Here is a 21,523-nt window from a genome sequence, read left to right as displayed (position 1 = left end):
TGAAATGTTATTATATGGGGGGGGGGGGGGTATATTATGTATGTATAACACTAATTTAACTAAACAATTTCCAGACATATTAATTCATGCATCTCAATCTGAGACATAAAATAAATGATTACCGGTACCTAAACAAATGAACAGAGATGTATTTCACAGAGTGCCTTATGTTGATTCACATCTCATGGGAACATAAGGGGAGTGTGCATTGCTGACAGATGTTGAGATTCCTTACAGCCTTCAGGGGTATTGAAAGAAGCTTTTAAGGGACAAGGGGAGGAGAAGGGATCAAGGTTCAAGAGCTGCTCCATTAAGACTCAGACTCACCATCTGCAGCTAGAGGTCGGGGCTTAAACATCTACAGCAAATCTACAGCATATGAGATCAGTGCCATTCACAGTGGGACTTCAGGCCTTTTAAACATAGAAACAACACAATCTCAAAATGGGCTCCTTCACCCCAGTGGTGTTAATAGGGTATAAATCAAGGGTCTTCTACTTTTTTTCCAGACAACAGCCCCTTAGTGCATAGAAAGACAGTACAGGCACCCGCGTTTCCTATTTTATAGGTAAAAATATTTTGTAGCTTTTAATTGTTGTTTGGCTATTGTCAGGCCTCTGTTGAAGTCCTCTGGTATACAGTAGGTGACAAGATGTGCCATGAGCAAAATAGAAAGGGAAAATGGGGAAATGAAAAAGAGGGAAAATACACTATACTAAACTTATAATATTCCTTAATCCTTAATATAATTTTTCTTTAGATTCCATGATATTCCTTAATGAAATACACATATTTATAGAATAAAAAACACACAAATATAAACCTTTAAATTACAGGCTATTTAAGAATACACAATGCTCTAAAAATCTTTATCTGTTCCCAGAGACACATATCACTGGTCTGTCTCTAACAACTACAAAATCTACGTCACTAAATATTCTTACTGCTGTCTCTTTAAGAAAACAGGGAAGTAGACATCCACAACTTCAAACCGAAAGTGATCCTTATCAGATACTTCTGATGCGCTTTATGTTAAACTTTAGCATATACGGTCTTGTATTGGGTTACGGGCCCAGGAATCATAAAACATAAAATTAATTCATGCTAAACAATTAGGCCACATAAAGTTAAGCAACCGAGTTTGTTCCGTCTTCCGCATTTTTTTTGTGTGTGTATCCAGACGTGAATCGAGAGGACTGCGGATTCAGGAGCATTGCTACAAAAAAGCAGGGTAAAATCATTAAACATCCACTATAGCTACACTTCATTGTGTCTCTGAAGCTCTTGTTATTATCATACTGTATATACACACTCACTTGACTACATATAAGGTCCTTTAAAGAGAGTACAAAATGTTTATCGTAGTCTACAAGGTGGCCAAATATTGACTTTTCTCTACAGTATAATTATTTTCTCCCATTTTTCAAGTATTCGGGTTTAATATGGTTGTTGATGTTGTTGTTTCACACTGTAAGATCAGAGCTAATGTTTGCATGTTCATGAGACCCTACAACTTTGACTGGACCAGTATAACTTGTTTTAATAACTAGTCTACTTATGACGGGGAGGAAAATCAATTTTTGCTGTGTGTAGCCTACAGTCTTAAACCCTAAACCCAAAGTTAACGCATTTTCCACCACTGTTATTTTTTTCCTTGCAATCCCTAAAAATAAGACATCTGATTAACAGAATGTATCAGAGCGTACACAGCACATGAATATGATTGGCTGTCAGTTGCAGAACAGCTCACTCCCATTCGAGCTCCATTGTTTCACAATGCATATATCACTGTAACAGCAAATTGCTCTAAACCCCTTATTAAACCATGGTTTATAAAGGGTTAAACCCTATTCTAAAATATATATCTTTAGGTTTAGCGTTCATAACGCAATACTGCACTCCTTCCACAGCAGCAATGCACCGGTTGCTCAAATTAAAGCATTGAGATTTTTCAATATCTATGTATCGCTTTTATCAGGATAACAACGGCTAGCTGTTTCTGACAAGCGGGGGAAACGTTGTAAATCCGAGATGGATGACGACGCAGTAGACATGGCGTCAGACAACAGTCTGCCTTTGGGAATTGGGGCTTCCGCCTTCGGGAGTGAAAATGGGGATGAAGAGGACGTGATTCCTCAGAGGACACTTCCCTTCACCCTCGGATTCTCCGGTCCTGTGGGGTAATATGGTTTTCGTGATCTGTTATTGTAACAGGGATCAGCAATGTTGACGAACATGTCAGACGCATGCGTGATTGTCTGTTGTGTGAGTGCGACACCTGCTGATAAGATCAGGAATACGCTGTAGTCAAGATGGTATTTATAGATGTACAACTACTTAACTTACCATATTTTTATTTTTCTGTCCTTTATATCGATTGTTCTCACCAGAGAGTACGTGGACAGAGCAGAGTCCCCTGCAAACAGCTATGCATCCATGCAGAGTGACAGCTGGTCAGAAACAAGGGACGAGCATGGACCCAGTTGCACTCAGTAAGTTTACTTAATCTTCATTTCGCCCTCAAGACTAATTTTACTTATTTATTTATTTTAGATTATATAACATATGCTTTGGGACAGGTTTTATGTTTTGTATTTGTCTTTCCCTAGCATTTAAAAGAAAGGCTTTTATTAGTAGCCTACTGTAAGAGTGAAAATGATACTTTTGAAAGATTGAAAGAGACTTTGCTCTCTGTGTGCTTAAAGGTGTCATTCTTGTAAGTCAACTATTGACTTTCTACAGGGTTCAGTTGCACAGACGGGACTCATCTGCTTCTAGCAGTGAAGAGTTTAATAGTGATGATGAGGATGTCAATATGGAGGGCAATGCTGAAGAAAGGTGAGTGAAAGTTACATGATGCATCCGATCCATTACCATGGTCATACAATACAGCGGTATACAATTTAGAGGTCATAATAAATACTATGTTTGGCATGGGTGTTGACCACTCTTTGATGGGCAGATGATCCATATTGTAAAAAAAAAAATTAATTGAATTTTAATCCAGGCCTATAATATTTCACCATATTCACATAATTAGTTACTGTAGGATGCTTACATTTTAATTAAAATAGTAATTATAGAGAATCATATATAATACATAATTTTCATTCTTAGAAAACATTAATTAAGAAATATATAAATCAGCATATTAGAATGATTTCTGGAGTAATGGCTGCTGAAAATTCAGCTTCCCTTCACAGTAATGTTAAATAAAATGTAAAAAACAGAAAAGCGTTATTTTAAATTGTATTAGCATTCTTTCATCTAAATATTCTAAAACATTCTTTCCTTTTTAAATTAAGCACAAGGAAGAAGAGCAAGAAGGAAGGTGGTGTGAAACAACATGTTCCTGTTCCTGTAAAACCAGAGTTGGTAGTAGATCCAAATGAGAAAAGGCATCCAGCAATGACGGTGGAATTTGCATTTAAAGTGAGGCCTACAACCAGTGGTCATTCATTCAAAGCAATAACAAAATTTCCAGTGCCTTTCTCTAACATTCTTGCTATATCACAGGCCCTCACAAGCTGCTTAAAGAAACTTGCAGAGGACGAATTAAAGTACTTCAAAAAACTGCTGTGGGATCGCTATCCAGAGCGCTTCCGTGATCCGCTGGATGGACTTGATCTTGTGGATCTGGTGGATAAGATGCTAGAGCTTTGCAATATTGAGATCTCTCTGAAGATCACGCTGGCGCTCTTTAATATCATGAACTTTAAGAAGCTGGCTGAATATCTGCTAGGACTATGCAAAAGAAGTAAGTTGTATGATTTTGTCCTCGCCAAAACATTTTCAAACCGTTGACTTAAAAATCTCTCCTTTTGATGTTCCGCAGACGAAGTGCGCTACGAACTGAAATTGACTTTGAAGAGGAAGTATGAGATGGTATATGAGGGTTTTAATCAACAAGGACAACCCGTCCCCTTTGAGTCGGTCTATACAGACCTTTACATTACCGATGGTGTCAATGCATCAATCAACAGTGAGCACGAGTTCAGATCAAAAATAGAAGTGCTTGAAGAGACTGGCAGAGTCAACAGGACGCCATTAACAGGAAATGACCTATATATCCAGCAGAATGTCAGGTCAAGGCCCGTGAGGTCGGTGTTATCCAGAGGAGTCCCAGGATGTGGCAAATCATTTGCAGTGCAGCGCTTCATCCTCGACTGGGCGGATGGAAAAGTCCACCCAGATGTTTTCTTTCTTATTCCTCTGCAGTTCAAGGAGCTGAATAAGATGCTGGAAGGAGAGTATAGTCTCATGAGTCTAGTCAGCACCCTCTATCCAGAGATGAAGGAGGTAGACACTCTCGAATTCGAAGGCTGCCTGGTAATGTTCATATGCGATGGCCTAGATGACACCCAAATCCCATTTAATTTCCGGAAAACGGTGTATTGGTGTGATGCGACCAGGCCTACGACTGTGCAAGTGTTGATGACCAACCTCATCAGGGGCAACCTGCTCTATGACGCCTATGTGTGGATCATTTCTAGGGCAGGAGCTCTGGATGTGATCCCAGCTCAACACGTCCACCAGCTTCTGGAGGTCCGTGGCTTCACCGATGATCAGAGAGAGGCCTATTTCAGAAGGACGATCGCAGATCCAGACCTCGCTGAGAAGGTGATTGCTCACATCAAGTCTTCTAAGACGCTGTTTATTATGTGCCACTTGCCGCTGTTCTGCTGGGTGGCATCTAAAGTGTTGCAGCAGCAGTTCCAGTCTCTTCGATCCTCGGCACAGCTGCCCAGAACTCTCACCAATCTGTACACTATTATGCTCCATGGTCACACTCTAATATCCGTTGAGAAGCTGAAGAACGACCCCACCGAGGAGACCAAGGATCTTACTGCTGATCAGCTGCTCATTAAGCTCGCAAAACTGTCCTACAACATGCTTGAGAAGAATAAGTTTCAGATTGAGAAAGAGCACTGGGACCAAGTTGGATTGCCGGAATCCTACCCTGCCATGGCCTGCACTGGACTCTGCACAGAGTTTTACAGAGAGAAGTACATGATCTACACAGAGAAGGTGAGCTGCTTCGCTCATCCGACCATTCAGGAATACCTTGCAGCTCTTCACGTTTTCTATTGTTTCAAGAAACATGGACGGAATGCCCTTGAGCAGAGCAAGCTGAGCAAAGTCTTAAAGGTTTCCTTGACAGACTTACTCAAGAGTGCGGTTGACAAAGCATTAAGCTCCAAGAATAGCAACTATGATATCTTTCTCCGCTTTCTGCTGGGTTTGTCTGTGGAGGCCAACCAGGAGCTGCTCAAGAACATCCTGCAGACCTCCTGCAGCTCTAGCCAGAATGCACGAGACGAGACAACTCGCTACATTAGTAAGAAAATCAAAGAAGGCCACTTTCTGGAAAAGACTGAAAACCTTTGGCGGTGCATTGATGAACTTAACCCACAATAACACTGGGATGAACTTCTGAGAGAGATGCTGTTGCATTGGCTCGTGCTAGAAGTGTGAGGTGGTAGAAATATCATCTGTGATGAATGCTTACCATCCAGGTCTTGTAGTGTCTTCAGGATGCACTTTTTTCAAACAAATTCTGTATACAAATAAACTATAATGTTAACCAGTGTTTCTTGTGTGTGATTGCATTGGGATATTGCTAATGCAGCTTTTGTATTCAATACTATCAAAATAAAATGTAGATTACTTGACACAGTTTACATTACTTTAAATTCTATAAAGAACAATGCTGTGAAAGTATATACATTTGAAGTGATAGCATTAAAGGGAATTATCAGATCTAAAACACACTGTAAAATAAAGACCTTTTTAAAAATCTGTGTTGCTGCTTTTCTTTTAATATGTTTATTTGTAAAACATAAGTATTGACAAGTGAGAATTAAAAAAAGTAGTTTTTAAAATATATTTGTTCAAATTTTAATCTTGAATCATTTAGAAATTTTAGATGTTTCAAATCAAATCAATATTGACAATCTACAATGAACACAAAGTTTAAAAAAAGGTATATTTATCTGAATATTACAGTATATAGCAAGTAAATATCCTACATTTAAATATAAAAATGATTCTACAATTGGTTTATATTCAGTATAAGTATATTAAAACATGATGTTTTAGAAGTCTTCAGTCAAATCAAATGCTGACACTGTTGCTGATGTTCCCGGGACACATGTATGTGTAAGGCACTTGTAGCCCTTTGTTTCTATCATTGATGGACTCACTAAGAAAGGACAGTTCTGCTTGAAAATCTCTGATCCTTTTTTGGGGAGCCATCTGGCAAAAGTAATCCTCCGGGTATTGCCCGAGTGGAACCTGCATAAAAGATTAGAGATGATTTGTAAAGATTTTCATGTACGATATATGCAGAACATGGGATAATCCAATCAGTTGAGTAGGAAACACTCACTAAATCTGATGAGGGTTTGCTCAGGAGCCAAAAGACTGATACTAGATATGCAGAGGTGTTCATGTCAGGGAGGGTGTCAAGCAGCGTGTTTTTGTCTGAGCGTCCCTTAGACGTAGGAGGGGGTTGTTTTAAAGAGCCAGGGGAATTGGGAAGCCAACTACCATAGTCAAACTAAGTGCAAAGATGTGGAGAACAAAATAGAATATATGCAACATATAATACATTTTAGAATAAGTAGAATCATTTTAAGTTCAATTTGAACTTACCTGTCCTGCTCTGAGAGCTGAATGTTGAGCTGAAACTGTAAAGATCACAATGGTCACAAATTTAATGACCTCCTCTACTGTGCTAAAACACTGAGGTATTCCTAAATGAGAAGAAAAGGAACACTGATGGTTAAAAAAACTATTATGAAGTCACAGCTGTGATAACCAAGGCTATATCATCTGATTCACCTGTGCTGCTCTGCTCAAGAAACCCATGGATAAAGATCTCCTCGATCCAGTCCTGGAGTTCAGTGTCCTGCTGCACATCGCTGTCGCTCTGGTAATACAACTCCACCATGCTTCTTACAAAACTACCAACCCATACCAAAAGCAACAAATCCAACTGATTTGTATTGCATACATTAAAGAAAGCCTTCAAGAAGCCATTTAAATAAACATAACGTGATTTGATGCAAAACTGAGTTGCTATTCTATTTAGTTTTATTTTATTTCTGGTGCACAGATAGATAAAAAAAATAAAATCATGTTACTCATTTATGAAGCTCCAGAGCCGTAATCCATCTTCTCTGTAAAAGAAGTTGGGAATAGATTCTAGTCCACGGTCACTGATGTCTTCAGGCAAGCAGAGAGAGCTGTAGGTCAGGTCCGAAAGTGCCTTCCTCATGAGATTGGTCATCCCTTCATCTCCAATACTAGTATTCTGAAGCGAAGATTATTTAACAAATCGTCTTTAAATTCAAAAAAGAAAATAAAAGCAATCCTGAATCAATACCTGAGAGACAGCTCCCTCAGGACCGAGAAGTCTGTTCCGAATAAGGGTGTTTATCTGCAGGGTATAACGTGTGTGTGGCACCAGCAACTTTGAGAGAAACACATACATGAGTTGTGAGTGATGATTATTATCCAGTTTAATGCAAAATGTTATGCATTGTTCTGATGTTTACTGATGGACTGGAATTATTTATTTGTCCCATATATGTTTTTGCAGACGTATTAAAGAAGTATAGCCGCAACAAACAGTGTACCACTCGTATCTTGAGTACCTTATGTATAGGGTGAGCTGCCGGGAGGTTTCTCATTAATGACACTGTAAAGGTCTCAGCCAGATGGGTGCGCAGATAGAAAGATGACTGATGCTCAAGACAGTCGGCGTTCCTCACATAGAGTTTGGCGAGCTGCCAGTCACACTCTGAGTCGCTTGGCAGGAAAACTGGATTGTTCTCTGATGCCTGTTGCTGCAACTGAAACACAGAATGGGAAATTCTTAATCATTTGCTGTAAAATTAATTATACAAGGATTGTTTTTTGTTTATTATGTTACTGACCATGTAACCCACACATAAGTTTTGGATTGATTATTTGGATTAATATTTTTGTATTCAAATTTATACGTATATTTATGTTATATTTGATCTATTTGTTTGTATGTTTTTTTTTGTTTTTTTAATGAAAGTGGTTAATGTGGGGTTAAAAAAAATTTACGTTTGTAATAAGCTTTTGGTAATGTTTTGGCAAATATATAAACATAACAAAAATTAAAATAAAATAAATAAAATAATAAACTGAAATAAATGAATTTATCCCATTTCGTTCTTATGTTTTTATTTTATTTATTTTATAAAAGTTTTTTATTTATTTATTTTTATTTTTATTTAAAGCATAAAAAATAATTTTGTCAGATTTATATGCAAAAATAAGAAATATCCAGTGGGTTAAGAATAATATTTTACAATTCTTAATATATTATGCAATTTTGCGTTTCAAAAATTGTATTTAGAGGGCACTGACAGCAAGATGTACAAATGCCAGTATTAATGTCGTATTTTATAAGTTTAAGTTAATGAAACCCATCAAATGTACTGTACCTGGATGGCAATAGGCAGAAGTTTGCCCACTTGGTTCTTGTACAGAAGGCAAAGTGGAGCCGCAACATACTGCTGCTTCCCATTGATGAACTGAGTTGATAAATCTGCCAGCCTTTTATAGTCACATAAGAAAATGTTTCCTTGCTGATGAGTTTAAAAAAATGAACAGATAATTTCATACATATTTTGAGAGCATGGAGTGTGCAAAAGAGCAAATTTGATATTGTTTTACCTTCATCTCCAGAGCAAGGTTAGTTCCACTCTCTAGAAAAGGCTGCACCATGCCATTAGTAACGGCAAAGTTCAGAGGAAGCTCAGTGCATCGACGGAGCATCATTGGATTGGAGCCATTTAGGAGCTGATATCCAAAAAAATCATCATCCATCCAGTGCTGCTGCACATATTCTATTATTAAAAGGTTGCAACAACAAAATTATGTCACAGTTTAACTTCACTCGTTTTACATCGAACGCATCTTCTAGTGTCAACACATCTGTGAAAAAGATGACTTTAGCAGCTATCTTACCCGAGACAGCAGTTCTGGATGACCAGAAGGCACTCTTAATGTCTTCCAGTTGAACCCACTGATCCGTTTTTTTCACTAGTTTCTTCATTTTGATCTCACCAAGCCTGGAAGACACATTCATCATTGTTGTAAAGAAATGACCAGACAGGATTTACTAACACTTATACTAATACATGTTAGGTAAAACTCACGCAGTGGAGCAGTTGAAAGCTAAGTCCATGTCTTTAGTGAAAGAGAAGCGGACCACTGAGGGAAGAGACAGGGGCTCTTGAAAAAATGCATGCTGTGGAAGACCTGTTTTAAACTCAGTCCACCTCGAGGAAGAAGAATGTAAACAAAGAGTTACACTAAACCAATGAAGAGGACACAAAATGATTGCAAAGACACATCTTGGTGCAAACTTACTGGTACACTTGTTTGTTAAGCTTTAGCTCATTTCCTCTATGCTCTTTCAGTTGTGAATATTTTTCTTCATAGATGTGTGTAGCTGTCAGACAATTTAAAAGAGTTACTGAAATGTAGACGAACAGAACATTTTCTCTTGTGCTAACCAAGTTTATACTCACTTGATAAAAAATACTGTTAAAAAACAGAGATATTAAACAGAGATATGAAATATTTTTTTACAATTTAAAATAATGGTTTTCTATTTTAATGTTTGTAAATGATATTCTTCCTTTGATAACAAAGCTGAATTTTCAGCAGCCGTTACTTCAGTCCAAAAACAGCTGTGTTGCTTAATATTTTTATGATAAACACAACTTTAGGGGGGAAAAAAAGCAATGCAATAACAGATACGTATACAAACCTTTGGCCTCTCGCAGCTCAATCACTTCCCCGTCTCCCATCCAGCGATAGCATGGGAAGTGGATCACATCTTTCTCTGGGGTTCTTACATTCACCAGAGAGCAGAACCAGTCATTCTCTGGCAAGAACATGAAATTATTTTTCTCGAGTCTGACGAGCAGCAGGTTGGCGAGAGTGAACCTGGTAATCACTTTATACTTCACTCTCTAGATTTAATAAAAATGCTACAGTTAGAGAAACTGATGGCAAATTTTTTTTCATAACTTTCCTGAGCACATTTGAATTTTTGAAAATGTAAAAATTAATATAAGATGTTAAAAAATATCTTACCATTCCAGTCTTAAAGTCTCTTCCATAGCCGTCAAGCTTGGTCCGCTCACTCACTCCTTGTGTGCCAATCAAAGTAATGAATATATTGTCAAAAGTGCCTGCATGGGTCATGGAGCCTGTGGTCACCTCTACATCATATATGGCCTCCATGGCTCTGAGAATCAATACAGAGATTTTGTCTTGTTTTCTAGCAGTATTATCTAAATATCCAGTTTATAAATTGTAAAAGTATTTTTTTTTAAGTATAATTCACCAATTACATCCTGTAAGACTTTCTTTTTTTCCGCGGAACATGAAGACTTGCCTTTATCCATACAATAAAAGTTACCAAAAGTGTCTTTCGTGTTCCTTGGAAGAAAGTCACACAGGTTTGGAACAATAAAGTTTTAATTTTTGGGTGAACTGCCACTTGAACAACAACAAAATACTTGCAAAGCAAACTTGCTAAAGATGTTACGGTTTGTTTGTTTTTTTTACAATGCGTTCTATGACATAATTGTTTTTTCTCGTTGACCGGTATAGGCTGGTGTTAATATTATTGTAAGCATAACCCTCGCTAAATATAGTTACATGTAAAATTACAGAACATACAAACGTATTTTAGCATGCTCTTTCGAAGAAAAAAATACCTGTGGTTGATGTTGAATCACAGCCTGAGAGTTGTTGAAGTCAAATGAGGAAAACCTAATGCCTAGTAGTTACAGGACCCTGCCAGACTGGTTTCTGGCTTTCCAATAGTGAAAAGCTCAGACCACTATTACGCAAAACAAACTGCTGATAATACTACGTGCTGTAGCCTTTCATAACGTGACATTCCTGCAGTAAGTATTTCCCCCATCAATGACTTTTGCCCCATTAAAACATTTACATGTACAGCTTACATGTAGTTGTTTTAGTTGCACTTACTAACAAGGTTTTACATAATTTTTACAAGTTCTTTACAGCAGGACTAAAATGACTGACGACTCCTCTGAAGACAAATGTTTCTTATGAACACGATTTCTTTAGAATTAAATCATTTTTGGCATTGTTTGCACAGCATGTTATATCAGGCATGCAGATGACATTTTGTACAAAACGACAAACCAACTCAAAATCGGCTATTAAACAAGTTATTTAACATGTCCGGAAATAGTAAAAAAAAAAACTCTTGCTTCTGCCAAATAGAGTTGATCAGCAAAGATAACATTTCTTGCAAAACAAGACACAGAACCAGAAATACTACTTGAACAAACTCAGTGAAAATAACACTGCAGAATCAGATCACTGTTGGATTGGGATATCTGTATGAATTAAGCTTGACCATCATTACTTACATTTCAGACCGAGTTTATTTGTTGGTATCCAAGTTATTACAGTCATATATGCAGTTATACACATTTCTAGTAATTACTGTTTCTTCTTCACAACATGTGCACAGTCATATTTGCCCCTGACCACAGTGATTTTGACCCCTGGTAAGTCCTGTGTTCTGCCTCCTTGTATCAGCACCACATTGTGCTCCTGGAGGTTGTGTCCTTCCCCAGGGATGTACGCCACAGCTTCTTGACCATTGGACAGACGGACTCGTGCACACTTGCGGTTGGCTGAGTTGGGCTTCTTGGGTTTCCTGATCATGGTCTTCAGCACTACTGCTTTGAGCTGTGGATGCCCATAAGTGGCACTGATCTTTGGACGAGGCGGGGGAGGTCTGCCCTTACGGTGCATCTGATTGAGAGTGGCCATGGTCCTGGTGAACACAGGTCCAGACCAGAAAGGTGCAGAGTGTGATGCTGCCAAAACGACACAATGTAAAGTAGCATCATTGATTTCAGTCATTTATTTTAGTAGGACATTAATAAAAATTATGTTGCTGAGACTTACCCTGTAAAACAGACGACAGCACTGGTTTCAGACTTCCAAGAAAATACATTTTAATTCCCCTGTAGGAACTGTAATTACAAAATCAAATCATAAGTTAAGATATGTGTATAGGGTCACTATGAATGATGGTGATACACATTGTGCTAGTGTAAAATTATTCCTTTCGTTTAATTTACCTGTATGTACGTTATGCTAGAACAAAGTGTAAAAGGTTTCTTAAGTGCTGCCTTTAGTTCTCAGTCCAAGGAAAACAGGACGAACTCTTTCACCCTCACTGTTATGTTATCGACATGCGCGTCGCCATATTGAAAATGCATTGAACCTGAGGAATCTTCCTCGATCCTGGATCAGTGACGATCTTAAGTCTGAACTGCTTAATAGCGCCATCTAGTGTGTCACTGTGGTAAATCTAGTACTAAATGTTTTTTTTTTTTTTTTTACAAATAAATCAAAAGGTGATTTTAAGTATTTCTTATATAAATTGCCATTAATTCAAATAAATGCCATTTAATACAATTAATACTAAAAAAACAAAACGATTTGAATACATTTCTTTTGTGATGAACACGTCTTAAAATATGAATTAGGAATTATTTAGATATTTTTGTGGGGCTTGAAGAAAATATTTCGGTGGTGTAATTTTCTGGAAGTTGTATAACAAGTTTTATTCAAGAATGAGAATTTTGTCATTATTTACTCACTTTCAAGTTGTTCTAAACTTGAATGAGTTTCTTCTGTTCTGTTGAACACAGACAAGGATATTCAGAAGAATATGGGAAAACAAACTGTTGATAGTCTGCATTTACTTCCATATATGGATTTCAATAGCGACCATCAACTGTTTAGCTACACATGTTATTCAAAATATCTCCTTTTGTGTTCACATAAAGGAAAATTCATACAAGTTTGAAACAAATTTTGCGTAGGTCTAAATGCTAACTTTTTTTATTTTTGGGTGATCTTAACCTTTAATGACTTAAAAGGACACTTAAGTGTGTATACTTTCATGGCTGTGTTTCCTAACACACTTAAAGGTTAGTTCATCCAAAAATGAAAATTATGGCTTAATAATGAGGTTGAACCACTGATGTCACATGGACTATTTTAACAATGTCCTTACTATCTTTATTAGCCTTTAAGATGTCTGCTACATTGCTGTCTATGAAGGTTCAGAAAGCTCTCAGATTTCATCAAAGATTTCTTAATTTGTGTTCTGAAGATGAACGAAGGTCTTACAGGTTTGGAGTGACATAAGGGCGAGTAATTAATGACAGAATTTTCATTTTGGGTGAACTAACACTTAAAGCACAAAAAGTGCACTTTACTGTAAAATTATATTTAATAATGTAAAATTAAAGGTGCCCTACACGTTGTGTTGTACACAATGCAATTAAGCATCCTACCTAAACATTACATTCAGTTTGCACTAAACCGTATTCTTTTAAAGTACAATATTTTGATAATAAATTCTCTTTTTTTTTCACTAGCATTCTATACAGTTTCCATTAATGACCACTGAAAGTCAGCACTGAGCAGTCTTCACCGTATATACTGAAGACAATAAATAAAGTTTCATGTTGGTGCACTGCAGGCCTTCGTGAGTGGAGGAGAACTGAGGACATCTTCTCAAGCCCCAGGATAAAGACAGCTTGCCTACTTATTTCAAAGGTTTGTTGTGAAGTATATCTGCCAATATAATTCATTTGTTGAGAAAATTGTTCTTTTGATGTTGCACCCTGGCATTAGAGCTTAAGAATAGAAATGTTTTGTACGTTTGAATAGTATACAGACAGTGTAGGTGGTTGTTTTCATCATACCCTAAAGAAAATAAGATGAGCGCATCTTAATTTTTGCATTTCTATTATGATTTAAGTGGGCACGGCCTGTTTGTGTGATGAAGAGCAAGAGAGCAGAGAAGGGAGAGACGATTTAAAGAGGTAAGGTGAGTCATAAGGAGAGAGGGTTCTAATGAATGGGATGGTATCAGTGAGAAAGCACAGATGTGTGAAAGAGGGAGGATGAAAAGAAATCCAGCTGACTGATTGGAGGAGTGGGAGGAAAGCAAAATGAATAAGCACCTAAAAGTGCTTGTGCACCTTCCAAGCGCTCCCCATTCCCTCTTTTCCTCCTCTTTTCACTCCCGTCTATTTTTATTCCTCTTCATTGCTGAAAGCGCATCATTCTCACAAGGACAGCAAGTGAGGACATAAGAGAGTTTTATTCAGATGAAACTCGTGGGGTTTTTCTGGGCATGGGGCGGTAAGTTGGGAGGGTCAGCGCAGCACCGGCATCGGACTCAATCAAAAAGGTGCGTAACTGGATAACTGAAAAGCAAACAATGATTTAGGGGAACCGGAGGTGGAGATTGCAAAAGGAAGATCTCGCTTCCCCAGCAACAAGAGGAATAAATGGAAAGACAGGAAAGGCCATATAGGGTGTTATCGTGAGCTTCCAGGTATAATGGGAAAGTGTGGGCTGACTATTCACTGTACGGCAGTTTGTGGATATATATGCATGTTTGTGTGTTTGTGTGTGTGTGTGTGTGTGTGTGTGTGTGTGTGTGTAGGAGTCTAATTGTCTCCACTGTGCTTCTGAGTCAAGAGCATACGTCAGGAAAAATAGATAGCACCTCATCATCTGCGTCAGTCGGTCCTAGGAAACCATGGAGACTAAAAAGGCAGTGAATGAAAGGGAACAATGGAGGGGGCAGCAACAATGAACACACACCGATGAACCTCGCTTTGATGCATTTAATTGACTCTCATATACATATTTGGAAACAAGAGCACATCAAATTCAAGAATATTCATTGTGGACAAGAACAAATAATACATTGAATGCACTCTTAAAAAGAAAGGTTTTCACAGCAATGCATAGAAGAACCACTTTGGGTTCCTCAAAGAATTTTCAGTCAACCTTTTCTTAATTTCAAGAACATTTATATATCCACTAGAAAGAACCTTTCATGCAATTTGAAGTTCTACAAGGAACCATCAATGTCAGTAACCTTTAGTTTTAAGACTGTAAGCAAATCCTATATTGTTCTACAAACAAAGGACAAAACATAAAGGAATATTGTCTATTATTAAGTTTTCTCTAAGGTTTTCATGCAATGGCACAATGAAGAGCAAATAGAAAGAGAGTATTGTAGGTAGGAATCAATCCTCTACTTGATCGTAGAACTCTACGATGGCTTAAAGATACACTTGTGATTCATAAACATATTAATTCAGTAAAACACAGACTTCACTATAAGTGAATACAATGTGGCAATTGCCTTAATGTTACTTTAAGTACTTTTCCCCAAAGTGACAGTCCAATATGAATAGGATGCATGTTCATGTGACTTCATGATATTGAAATATAAACATAAATAATCCTTTTTTACACACTTTGTTTTAAATCTACCACATTATCCCAGAAAAACAGCTTTGTAAAAGATGACAATATGCCATACTTCATTGATTAAGTCACAGACTTATGTTAAAACATGTGATCACTGGTTCCATCTGTCGGAAAGGAGAGAGAAAAAGCACAGTTAGGCACAACAACTTTGAGATACTGACATGCTATAATTGCAAAATATGCCACCGTTTCTCACCTGGGTAGAAGATCTGTTGCCCGCTTTGATGAGGGAGTTGATACAACTCATCTTGCTGCCTCTCGGCAGGAGTCATCGGGGCGTCTGCCCCAAACACAGGTTCCATGGTGACCAGCTCCTCTAGGAGGGACTGAGCACAAGGCAGAGCAGGAGTGAGGGCAGGAAGTGCAGGGGACCCTGGGGCGGACATCGTCTCCACATCCTCGTCAGGTCTCTCGGCTTCCTGCGGCCCACCCCTGGCCATGCGTTTACAGTGCGTCGACTGGACGCTACAGAGGTGGTTTACAACATTCAGAGTCGCCGCCTCCTCCTCCGCGTGGACAGGGGAGCTGCGGCTCGGAGAGCACTGAGTGTAGGACGGCTCTGATGAGTAAGACGAGGGAGGTACGGGGGAGGTGGATGGCAGATTTGGAAGAGGGATGCCATCTACTGCTTTCTCCTCAAACATAAAGACATCAATGTGAGCCAGCGAGGAGTTTGGGCCCTCAAACGATGCGTGATGAGGGGGAGCCGATGTGTTTTGTGGGTGGCTGTGACAGAAACCTTCAGCTAAAGTGCTAATGTACTGAGCCAGGAGCGAGATCTCCATTCGTTCTCTTTCTGAATCATCTTCCCGAGGGAAGAAACTCAAACAGGGTTTTTTAGTCGGTGAGGCCTCGGGGGTTAAAAGGCCTTCGGGGTGATTGTGGAATGGGAAATGGGGGACGTCGACATACAGAGGTCCTCTGATCTCCGGAAGCACCATGAGAATGCATTCGTCACTGCCTGGGCTGTCTGGAGTGGGCGGTAGTGTTTCGTATAGGCGTTTGCGGCAGTGTTGAGTGGGGCCGATGCTTGCAGGAAGGGGCACTGAGGTTATAGACTGCCTCATTTTGACTACATTGCTATGGTCTGATTTAAAGGTCTCATCACCAAACATGAAACTCCCCCCTCCGAGTCTTGGGGTGTAAGGAGGTGTGCAAATGAACTCCTCTGAGCTTTGGCGCTTAGGAGGAGGTTTGAACGGAGGAAGGGGCGGTGGGGCGACATGAGTTTGGGGAACTGTAGTAAGACTTGGGATGTTGCTTAGATGTTCAGGGGAAACAGTCATGGCTGATCTCCACATCTGGTGACCGCCATGAAGTTGGATGGTTGGATGGCTCTCTTCATTGTGAGAAAAGCCCTGAAGAGGGTCGAGTGCCATGCTGGTTGCAGAGGTGCTAGGGAGCTCCTCAGAGGAGCTCCGGCCAGAAGTGGTGAAGCTGAAGTCGAAGGACTGGGATGACAGGCCACCGCTGCTGGGTGTGAAGACCTGGTCCGGGCTGGACAGGGGGTCAGAGCTCTGGCGTGTCTCCTGGTACAGGAGATCCAGCTGGTTCTGCTCTGAATACAACTGCTGACGCACCGACCAGGCTTCAGACTCACTGAGAGAAGGGTAGAGAAAATCACAGATTGTTTATTATTTTATAAATGTGTTTAAGATAGATTTTATGAAATAAAAATACTACTATTATAAATTATAGTATTTAAATATTTTAATTATAATAAAAAGTCTCAATAATAATAATAAATTGTATTAATAATAAATTATTATTTTTATTATTATTATATTAACAACAACAACACTAAATATTACCATTATTAATTTTATGAAAGACAGTAAAAATTAAAACTATTTTTTATTTAATATTAATAATACTTTATATTACCATTATTGAAAGTTTATTAGAAACATTAAAAATGATGTCCCTATCATTAATATAAAAATAATATTATATACAATAATAATGATTATTATTTTACAATTATTATTAATAATAATAACAGTAATAATAATCATATATAAAAGTATGTTTAATCAAATTAAAAATCTATTTATTTAATAATTTTACTACAATTTTAAATATAATTGTTTTTATTTTATAGTATATTAAACTCAAAAGCTGGTAGCCTTTGTACCTTATAACATAGTTGTGGCTGTTGATGGGATATTCTCCAGTCTCCAGCTGAAGAACAATGTAAAGCCAGACCCATGAATGATCTGCTGCCTCTACCTGGAGCACCATCTCCACCTGCCTCCCTCCACCTTCATGCACTGAAATAGGACACATTGGCCAATTAACAAACTACATGTACTAGACCAGATTTTTTTATATATGGTTTCAAATTTAAAAATGAAAATAAATGAATAAAGTTGTGTACTCACACAGGGTGCAGTGTTGTGCAGAAGCATGAGAGAGATCACGAGGATGAATCAGACTGTACCATGAGCGAGAACGCAGAGTCTCTATGTCATAGCCGAGGTACAGGCTTACACTGTCAGAGGGAGACAACAGGATTATTCCCTCACTCTCAAATACATAATCATATACCGACAGGGACATCCACAGGACTCATACTGTACCTGTCCTGAGCAGCATGGATTCTCATGTCCCGGCTGTGTTGAGACTGGAAACAGGAAAGGAGGAAAGACTGCTCCGCAGGAGGGGTGGGGAGAGGATTCCTAGCTGACGAAACATGAGGGACACTGGACTCCAGTGGGGAGCAAAAACACACCCACACTGGATTGGAGGTCCAGTAGGAAGATGTGTGGTATGGAGGTGTCAGACAGCATGCCCGAACCAATGTCAGTTTGTTGCCTGATCCCTGTCTCCTTACAAACTTTGAAGTGCTGAAGCGGCAGCGAAAGAGACGGTCTATATAAAAAAAAAGAGTGACAAATAAAGGGATCATTTTTTACAATATGTACAATACACCTCAAAGTATTTATGTTAAAAGAAGGTGTCAAACAACAGTGTAAATTACCTGTGTCAGGTGTGGTGATTGGCACAAGGTTGCCTCTCATGATGAAGTGGTCGGCTGGGTCTATTATATCATACACGCTGTCACTCTGAGCCACCAGATCCACCTGAAAGAAACCCAAATAATTATTTTTAGCATGCACCAGACCCTAACAAAGTACTACAAAGTAAAATTAACTGTTTATTTTACAATTTGTTTCTTACCATGGAATGGCCAAGGTGCTCTGCGACATTGTCCGATAGATACAGGAGTTTTCCTTCACTCGTCAGCACTAGGAGAAACCCTGGTAGTGTGTGCAGCAAATCCGACAGTTCTGGCAAAGACAAGACGCTTCCGCTCACATCATGACCTGCTGCCACTGAACAAGACAAAACATTGAAATCTCAAAATAAAGATCTGCATATACATAGTACAAATCCTTAGTCTCAAGCAATAAGGAAGTAATCTAAAGAATCTAAATGGCTCAAAATCAGCACCATAGACAGAGACCAGCAACTTTCAGAACTCTGGACAGAGACAGAGATTCCTCAGAAATGTCTGCTTTATGCTTGTAAGATAAATAAAGGTTTTAAAATTATTTCGATTCAACTTGTTATGTTCTTTAGAAAACCGTGTAATGATCAATAACTTTTTAACCTTTCAAGAAACTGAAAGCAAATACACTGAAGAGCTAACGCAACATCCATAACTTATATTCGAATGCCAACTCATGAACTCTGTATGATCTCTCAGTATAATGTTCAAAAGTCCTTGTTAAGTTAACCGTACCTTGAGAGAAAAAGACGGACTTTCTTATGTAAATGCAGGCTAGGGACATGATGTGAAGGTAGGAAAGACGAGCTTTGTCGGCATCTGAGATGGGCAGAAGATCTTTCAAGTTGCGAATTTCTGCGTTGATTTGATCCCTCCGAGCCTTTGATGCTCCTTTAGTGGACCGGTACATTTTGTCGACACCAAAACAAAAAAAAAGAAAGAAAAAAAAAAACGTTGGAAAGGATGAATAATCTGAGTAAAAACTGCCTGCGGTTAGAGCTACTCAGCCATCATTTGGGGCAGACGCCACTTCTTGTAAGTATCGGATAATATCTTTAAAAAAAACTACTCTGTAATTGAGAAAAACATTTTTTCTTTGCCCATATATCCTCTGTCTTCTCCTTAGTTGCACTGTTGGTATGCTATGGATCTCTAACGCTTTCGCGTGAAGCTTCTGAGGCAACATTGCCTCCAGATCCTTTATATAGAGGCGCCTGAAGAAATGTTGGGAGGGGGCGTGCATAAATGGATCTGAATCTGATCTCCAAGTATCTCTGCATTTTGCTGCTGTGATAGTGACGTAGGATGAATATGGGATCCCTTTCAACGCACAAAGCCAGATTTGGACAAATCTAGACGATGGCAGTTGTCCAAACTCTCCACCCTGTTGCGCGCTCAGAGCAGGCGCAAAAACAGAATTTGCTGCTAAATGCTGTTATTTGAGGACAGGGTTAAGAGTAAGAATTTATAGGCTATCTCATCTCAATGCATTTAAGTGATATGTTAATTAAAAACTGTAGATGCACCTGTGGTTATTGCTTCTTCATCAAAGTATCTAATTAGTAGGAGGCTGATAACTCACAAACAGCAATTAGCTACATCATGCCACCCCTGCGATGAAAATAGAAAGCAAACAATAACCACGATTAAGAAAATAAGTGTTTTATCCTACGACTACCCCCACACACAACATGATCGTTGAATTACAATTTTACAGCAAACTGCAGTTAAATCAAGAGACGGATCATGAATATAGGCTGTGGTGGGTCATTCCATCAAACAGGTTTACAGTTCTGAAAACGATTTATAGTATGAATATAAGAGAAAATTTATTTGTAAATATACTGTATTGTATCTATCTATCTATCTATCTATCTATCTATCTATCTATCTATCTATCTATCTATCTATCTATCTATCTATCTATATATATATGTATGTATATATATATATATATATATATATATATATATATATATATATATATATATATAAATTATATGTTGTAATATAATTTTAAGTTTAAACAAGCCATGTAGTAATATATTGTTATAATAAAAATACGATTAATTTTTAAGGTCACGTTCGATTTTTGTTTTGATATTTTTTCAAAATAACATTTTTATAATAGCATTTTATTTAATTTGTTTAACTACAGAAAATGATGGTAAGATCGCCCCCTACTGTCAAAGCATATTAAAACTAAGTTTTTCGAATACTTAATAACATTAAAAATTTGTATAATAAAATACATTTTAGAAATAATAAGTAAATAATAATAAAAAATAATTTTCAAATATTTAAACATATTTATACTTTTAATAAACAGGCCAAAAAATGTAGTATAAGTCATGCATGGTTAAGCATTAAGTTGATATCATTAACAGTATTAGCCTACTGATTATTAACAAATCAAATGTTATACTAGGAGTTTAAATCTCTTGAGAAAATCATTTTACATTTGAAAATTCAATATAACTCATATTCAGTGTTTCTATTTTCTTTCTCTTTTTTCTTAAACTTGCATGTGAATAAGGAAACAAAACAGAAAATAGTTTTCAATGGAAAGAGAGAAAGAGAGAGAGAGAGAGGAAGGGGAAATAAAGAGAAATCAGTGAATGAACAGTTTGAAGGACACTTGTCTGGTTTTACAGTTTCTTTTTCGTGTTCATGTTTATTTTAAAACCAGAAGAATCAAGGTCCTTACTCTTTTAATGTAAAGAACAGGGATAATCTGTTGCTTGGCAACACTTCTTTTAAAATTATTTTAAAATTCATAATCTGGAGCTCAAACTCAACAAACTTTGTTTATCTAAAGTAACATGTATTAAAAGGCACGTGTCATTTCACTTGTAAACAATATATTGTGATAAAGTGGGATCTTATCTGCTGAGCCCTTTATATGGCCAAATGATTCTGTCTATTTTCATCCCTATGTGCTTTGATCATTCATCTTTGTCATCATGACCTAGCCCATTGATTCATAACAAGAATGCATTTTACTGTAGTTAAGAGCTCATTAAGACTTTAGTTCCATACACTTCTAAAAATAAAGACTCATTTTTTGGCATCCATGGATTTCATTTAGAACGTGAAACCTTT

At 37.9% G+C, this 21,523-nt stretch overlaps 4 protein-coding genes across 4 annotated transcripts; 1 reads left to right on the top strand and 3 right to left on the bottom strand.

Annotated features, from left to right (window-relative positions):
- The first annotated feature begins 980 nt into the window (after positions 1-980).
- nlrc3l1 (NLR family, CARD domain containing 3-like 1) lies at positions 981-5,589 on the top strand. Its single transcript, XM_052588740.1, has 7 exons — positions 981-1,231; positions 1,979-2,180; positions 2,391-2,492; positions 2,743-2,838; positions 3,306-3,432; positions 3,517-3,757; positions 3,836-5,589. The coding sequence occupies exons 2-7, from the start codon at positions 2,032-2,034 to the stop codon at positions 5,416-5,418; spliced, it is 2,298 nt and encodes a 765-aa protein (XP_052444700.1). The 5' UTR covers positions 981-1,231; positions 1,979-2,031; the 3' UTR covers positions 5,419-5,589.
- Positions 5,590-5,880: 291 nt separating this feature from the next.
- Positions 5,881-11,317, bottom strand: si:dkey-17e16.9 (hydroperoxide isomerase ALOXE3). Its single transcript, XM_052587413.1, has 15 exons — positions 10,773-11,317; positions 10,144-10,297; positions 9,815-10,019; positions 9,412-9,493; positions 9,198-9,320; positions 9,007-9,110; positions 8,713-8,885; positions 8,481-8,624; positions 7,659-7,856; positions 7,388-7,474; positions 7,146-7,315; positions 6,844-6,965; positions 6,655-6,755; positions 6,389-6,559; positions 5,881-6,294 (listed from the first exon to the last, which is right to left on the bottom strand). The coding sequence occupies exons 2-15, from the start codon at positions 10,291-10,293 to the stop codon at positions 6,115-6,117; spliced, it is 2,010 nt and encodes a 669-aa protein (XP_052443373.1). The 5' UTR covers positions 10,294-10,297; positions 10,773-11,317; the 3' UTR covers positions 5,881-6,114.
- Positions 11,318-11,455: 138 nt separating this feature from the next.
- On the bottom strand, positions 11,456-12,336 carry LOC127985409 (28S ribosomal protein S12, mitochondrial-like). The gene is made up of 3 exons (XM_052587414.1): positions 12,183-12,336; positions 12,007-12,074; positions 11,456-11,915 (listed from the first exon to the last, which is right to left on the bottom strand). Exons 2-3 carry the CDS (start codon positions 12,053-12,055, stop codon positions 11,533-11,535), a joined length of 432 nt encoding a protein of 143 aa, XP_052443374.1. The 5' UTR covers positions 12,056-12,074; positions 12,183-12,336; the 3' UTR covers positions 11,456-11,532.
- Positions 12,337-14,801: 2,465 nt separating this feature from the next.
- Positions 14,802-19,553, bottom strand: LOC127986447 (neuronal PAS domain-containing protein 4B-like). The gene is made up of 7 exons (XM_052588708.1): positions 19,157-19,553; positions 18,592-18,746; positions 18,392-18,494; positions 17,991-18,282; positions 17,793-17,902; positions 17,546-17,681; positions 14,802-17,010 (listed from the first exon to the last, which is right to left on the bottom strand). The coding sequence occupies exons 1-7, from the start codon at positions 19,329-19,331 to the stop codon at positions 15,576-15,578; spliced, it is 2,406 nt and encodes an 801-aa protein (XP_052444668.1). The 5' UTR covers positions 19,332-19,553; the 3' UTR covers positions 14,802-15,575.
- Positions 19,554-21,523: the final 1,970 nt, after the last annotated feature.

Source organism: Carassius gibelio, chromosome B21 (assembly GCF_023724105.1).
Source record: "Carassius gibelio isolate Cgi1373 ecotype wild population from Czech Republic chromosome B21, carGib1.2-hapl.c, whole genome shotgun sequence".
Taxonomy (NCBI): domain Eukaryota; kingdom Metazoa; phylum Chordata; class Actinopteri; order Cypriniformes; family Cyprinidae; genus Carassius; species Carassius gibelio.
Note: the sequence above shows the minus strand (reverse complement) of the source record. Positions and strands in the feature narration are given on the sequence as shown.

Bases quoted from the DNA above. Each gene is read 5' to 3' on its own strand.
- LOC127985409 (XM_052587414.1), bottom strand. From the start codon at position 12,055: ATGTATTTTCTTGGAAGTCTGAAACCAGTGCTGTCGTCTGTTTTACAG. The intron at 11,916-12,006 runs GTAAGTCTCAGC...TCGTTTTGGCAG, and splicing joins GCTGTCGTCTGTTTTACAGG to CATCACACTCTGCACCTTTC.
- LOC127986447 (XM_052588708.1), bottom strand. From the start codon at position 19,331: ATGTACCGGTCCACTAAAGGAGCATCAAAGGCTCGGAGGGATCAAATC. The intron at 18,747-19,156 runs GTACGGTTAACT...TGTCTTGTTCAG, and splicing joins GTCCGTCTTTTTCTCTCAAG to TGGCAGCAGGTCATGATGTG. The intron at 17,011-17,545 runs GTACAAAGGCTA...CCCTTCTCTCAG, and splicing joins AGCCACAACTATGTTATAAG to TGAGTCTGAAGCCTGGTCGG.
- nlrc3l1 (XM_052588740.1), top strand. From the start codon at position 2,032: ATGGATGACGACGCAGTAGACATGGCGTCAGACAACAGTCTGCCTTTG. The intron at 3,433-3,516 runs GTGAGGCCTACA...GCTATATCACAG, and splicing joins CGGTGGAATTTGCATTTAAA to GCCCTCACAAGCTGCTTAAA. The intron at 3,758-3,835 runs GTAAGTTGTATG...GATGTTCCGCAG, and splicing joins GCTAGGACTATGCAAAAGAA to ACGAAGTGCGCTACGAACTG.
- si:dkey-17e16.9 (XM_052587413.1), bottom strand. From the start codon at position 10,293: ATGGAGGCCATATATGATGTAGAGGTGACCACAGGCTCCATGACCCAT. The intron at 8,625-8,712 runs GTAAAACAATAT...TAAACTCATCAG, and splicing joins ACCTTGCTCTGGAGATGAAG to CAAGGAAACATTTTCTTATG. The intron at 7,857-8,480 runs GTACAGTACATT...TCTGTGTTTCAG, and splicing joins TTCTGCCTATTGCCATCCAG to TTGCAGCAACAGGCATCAGA.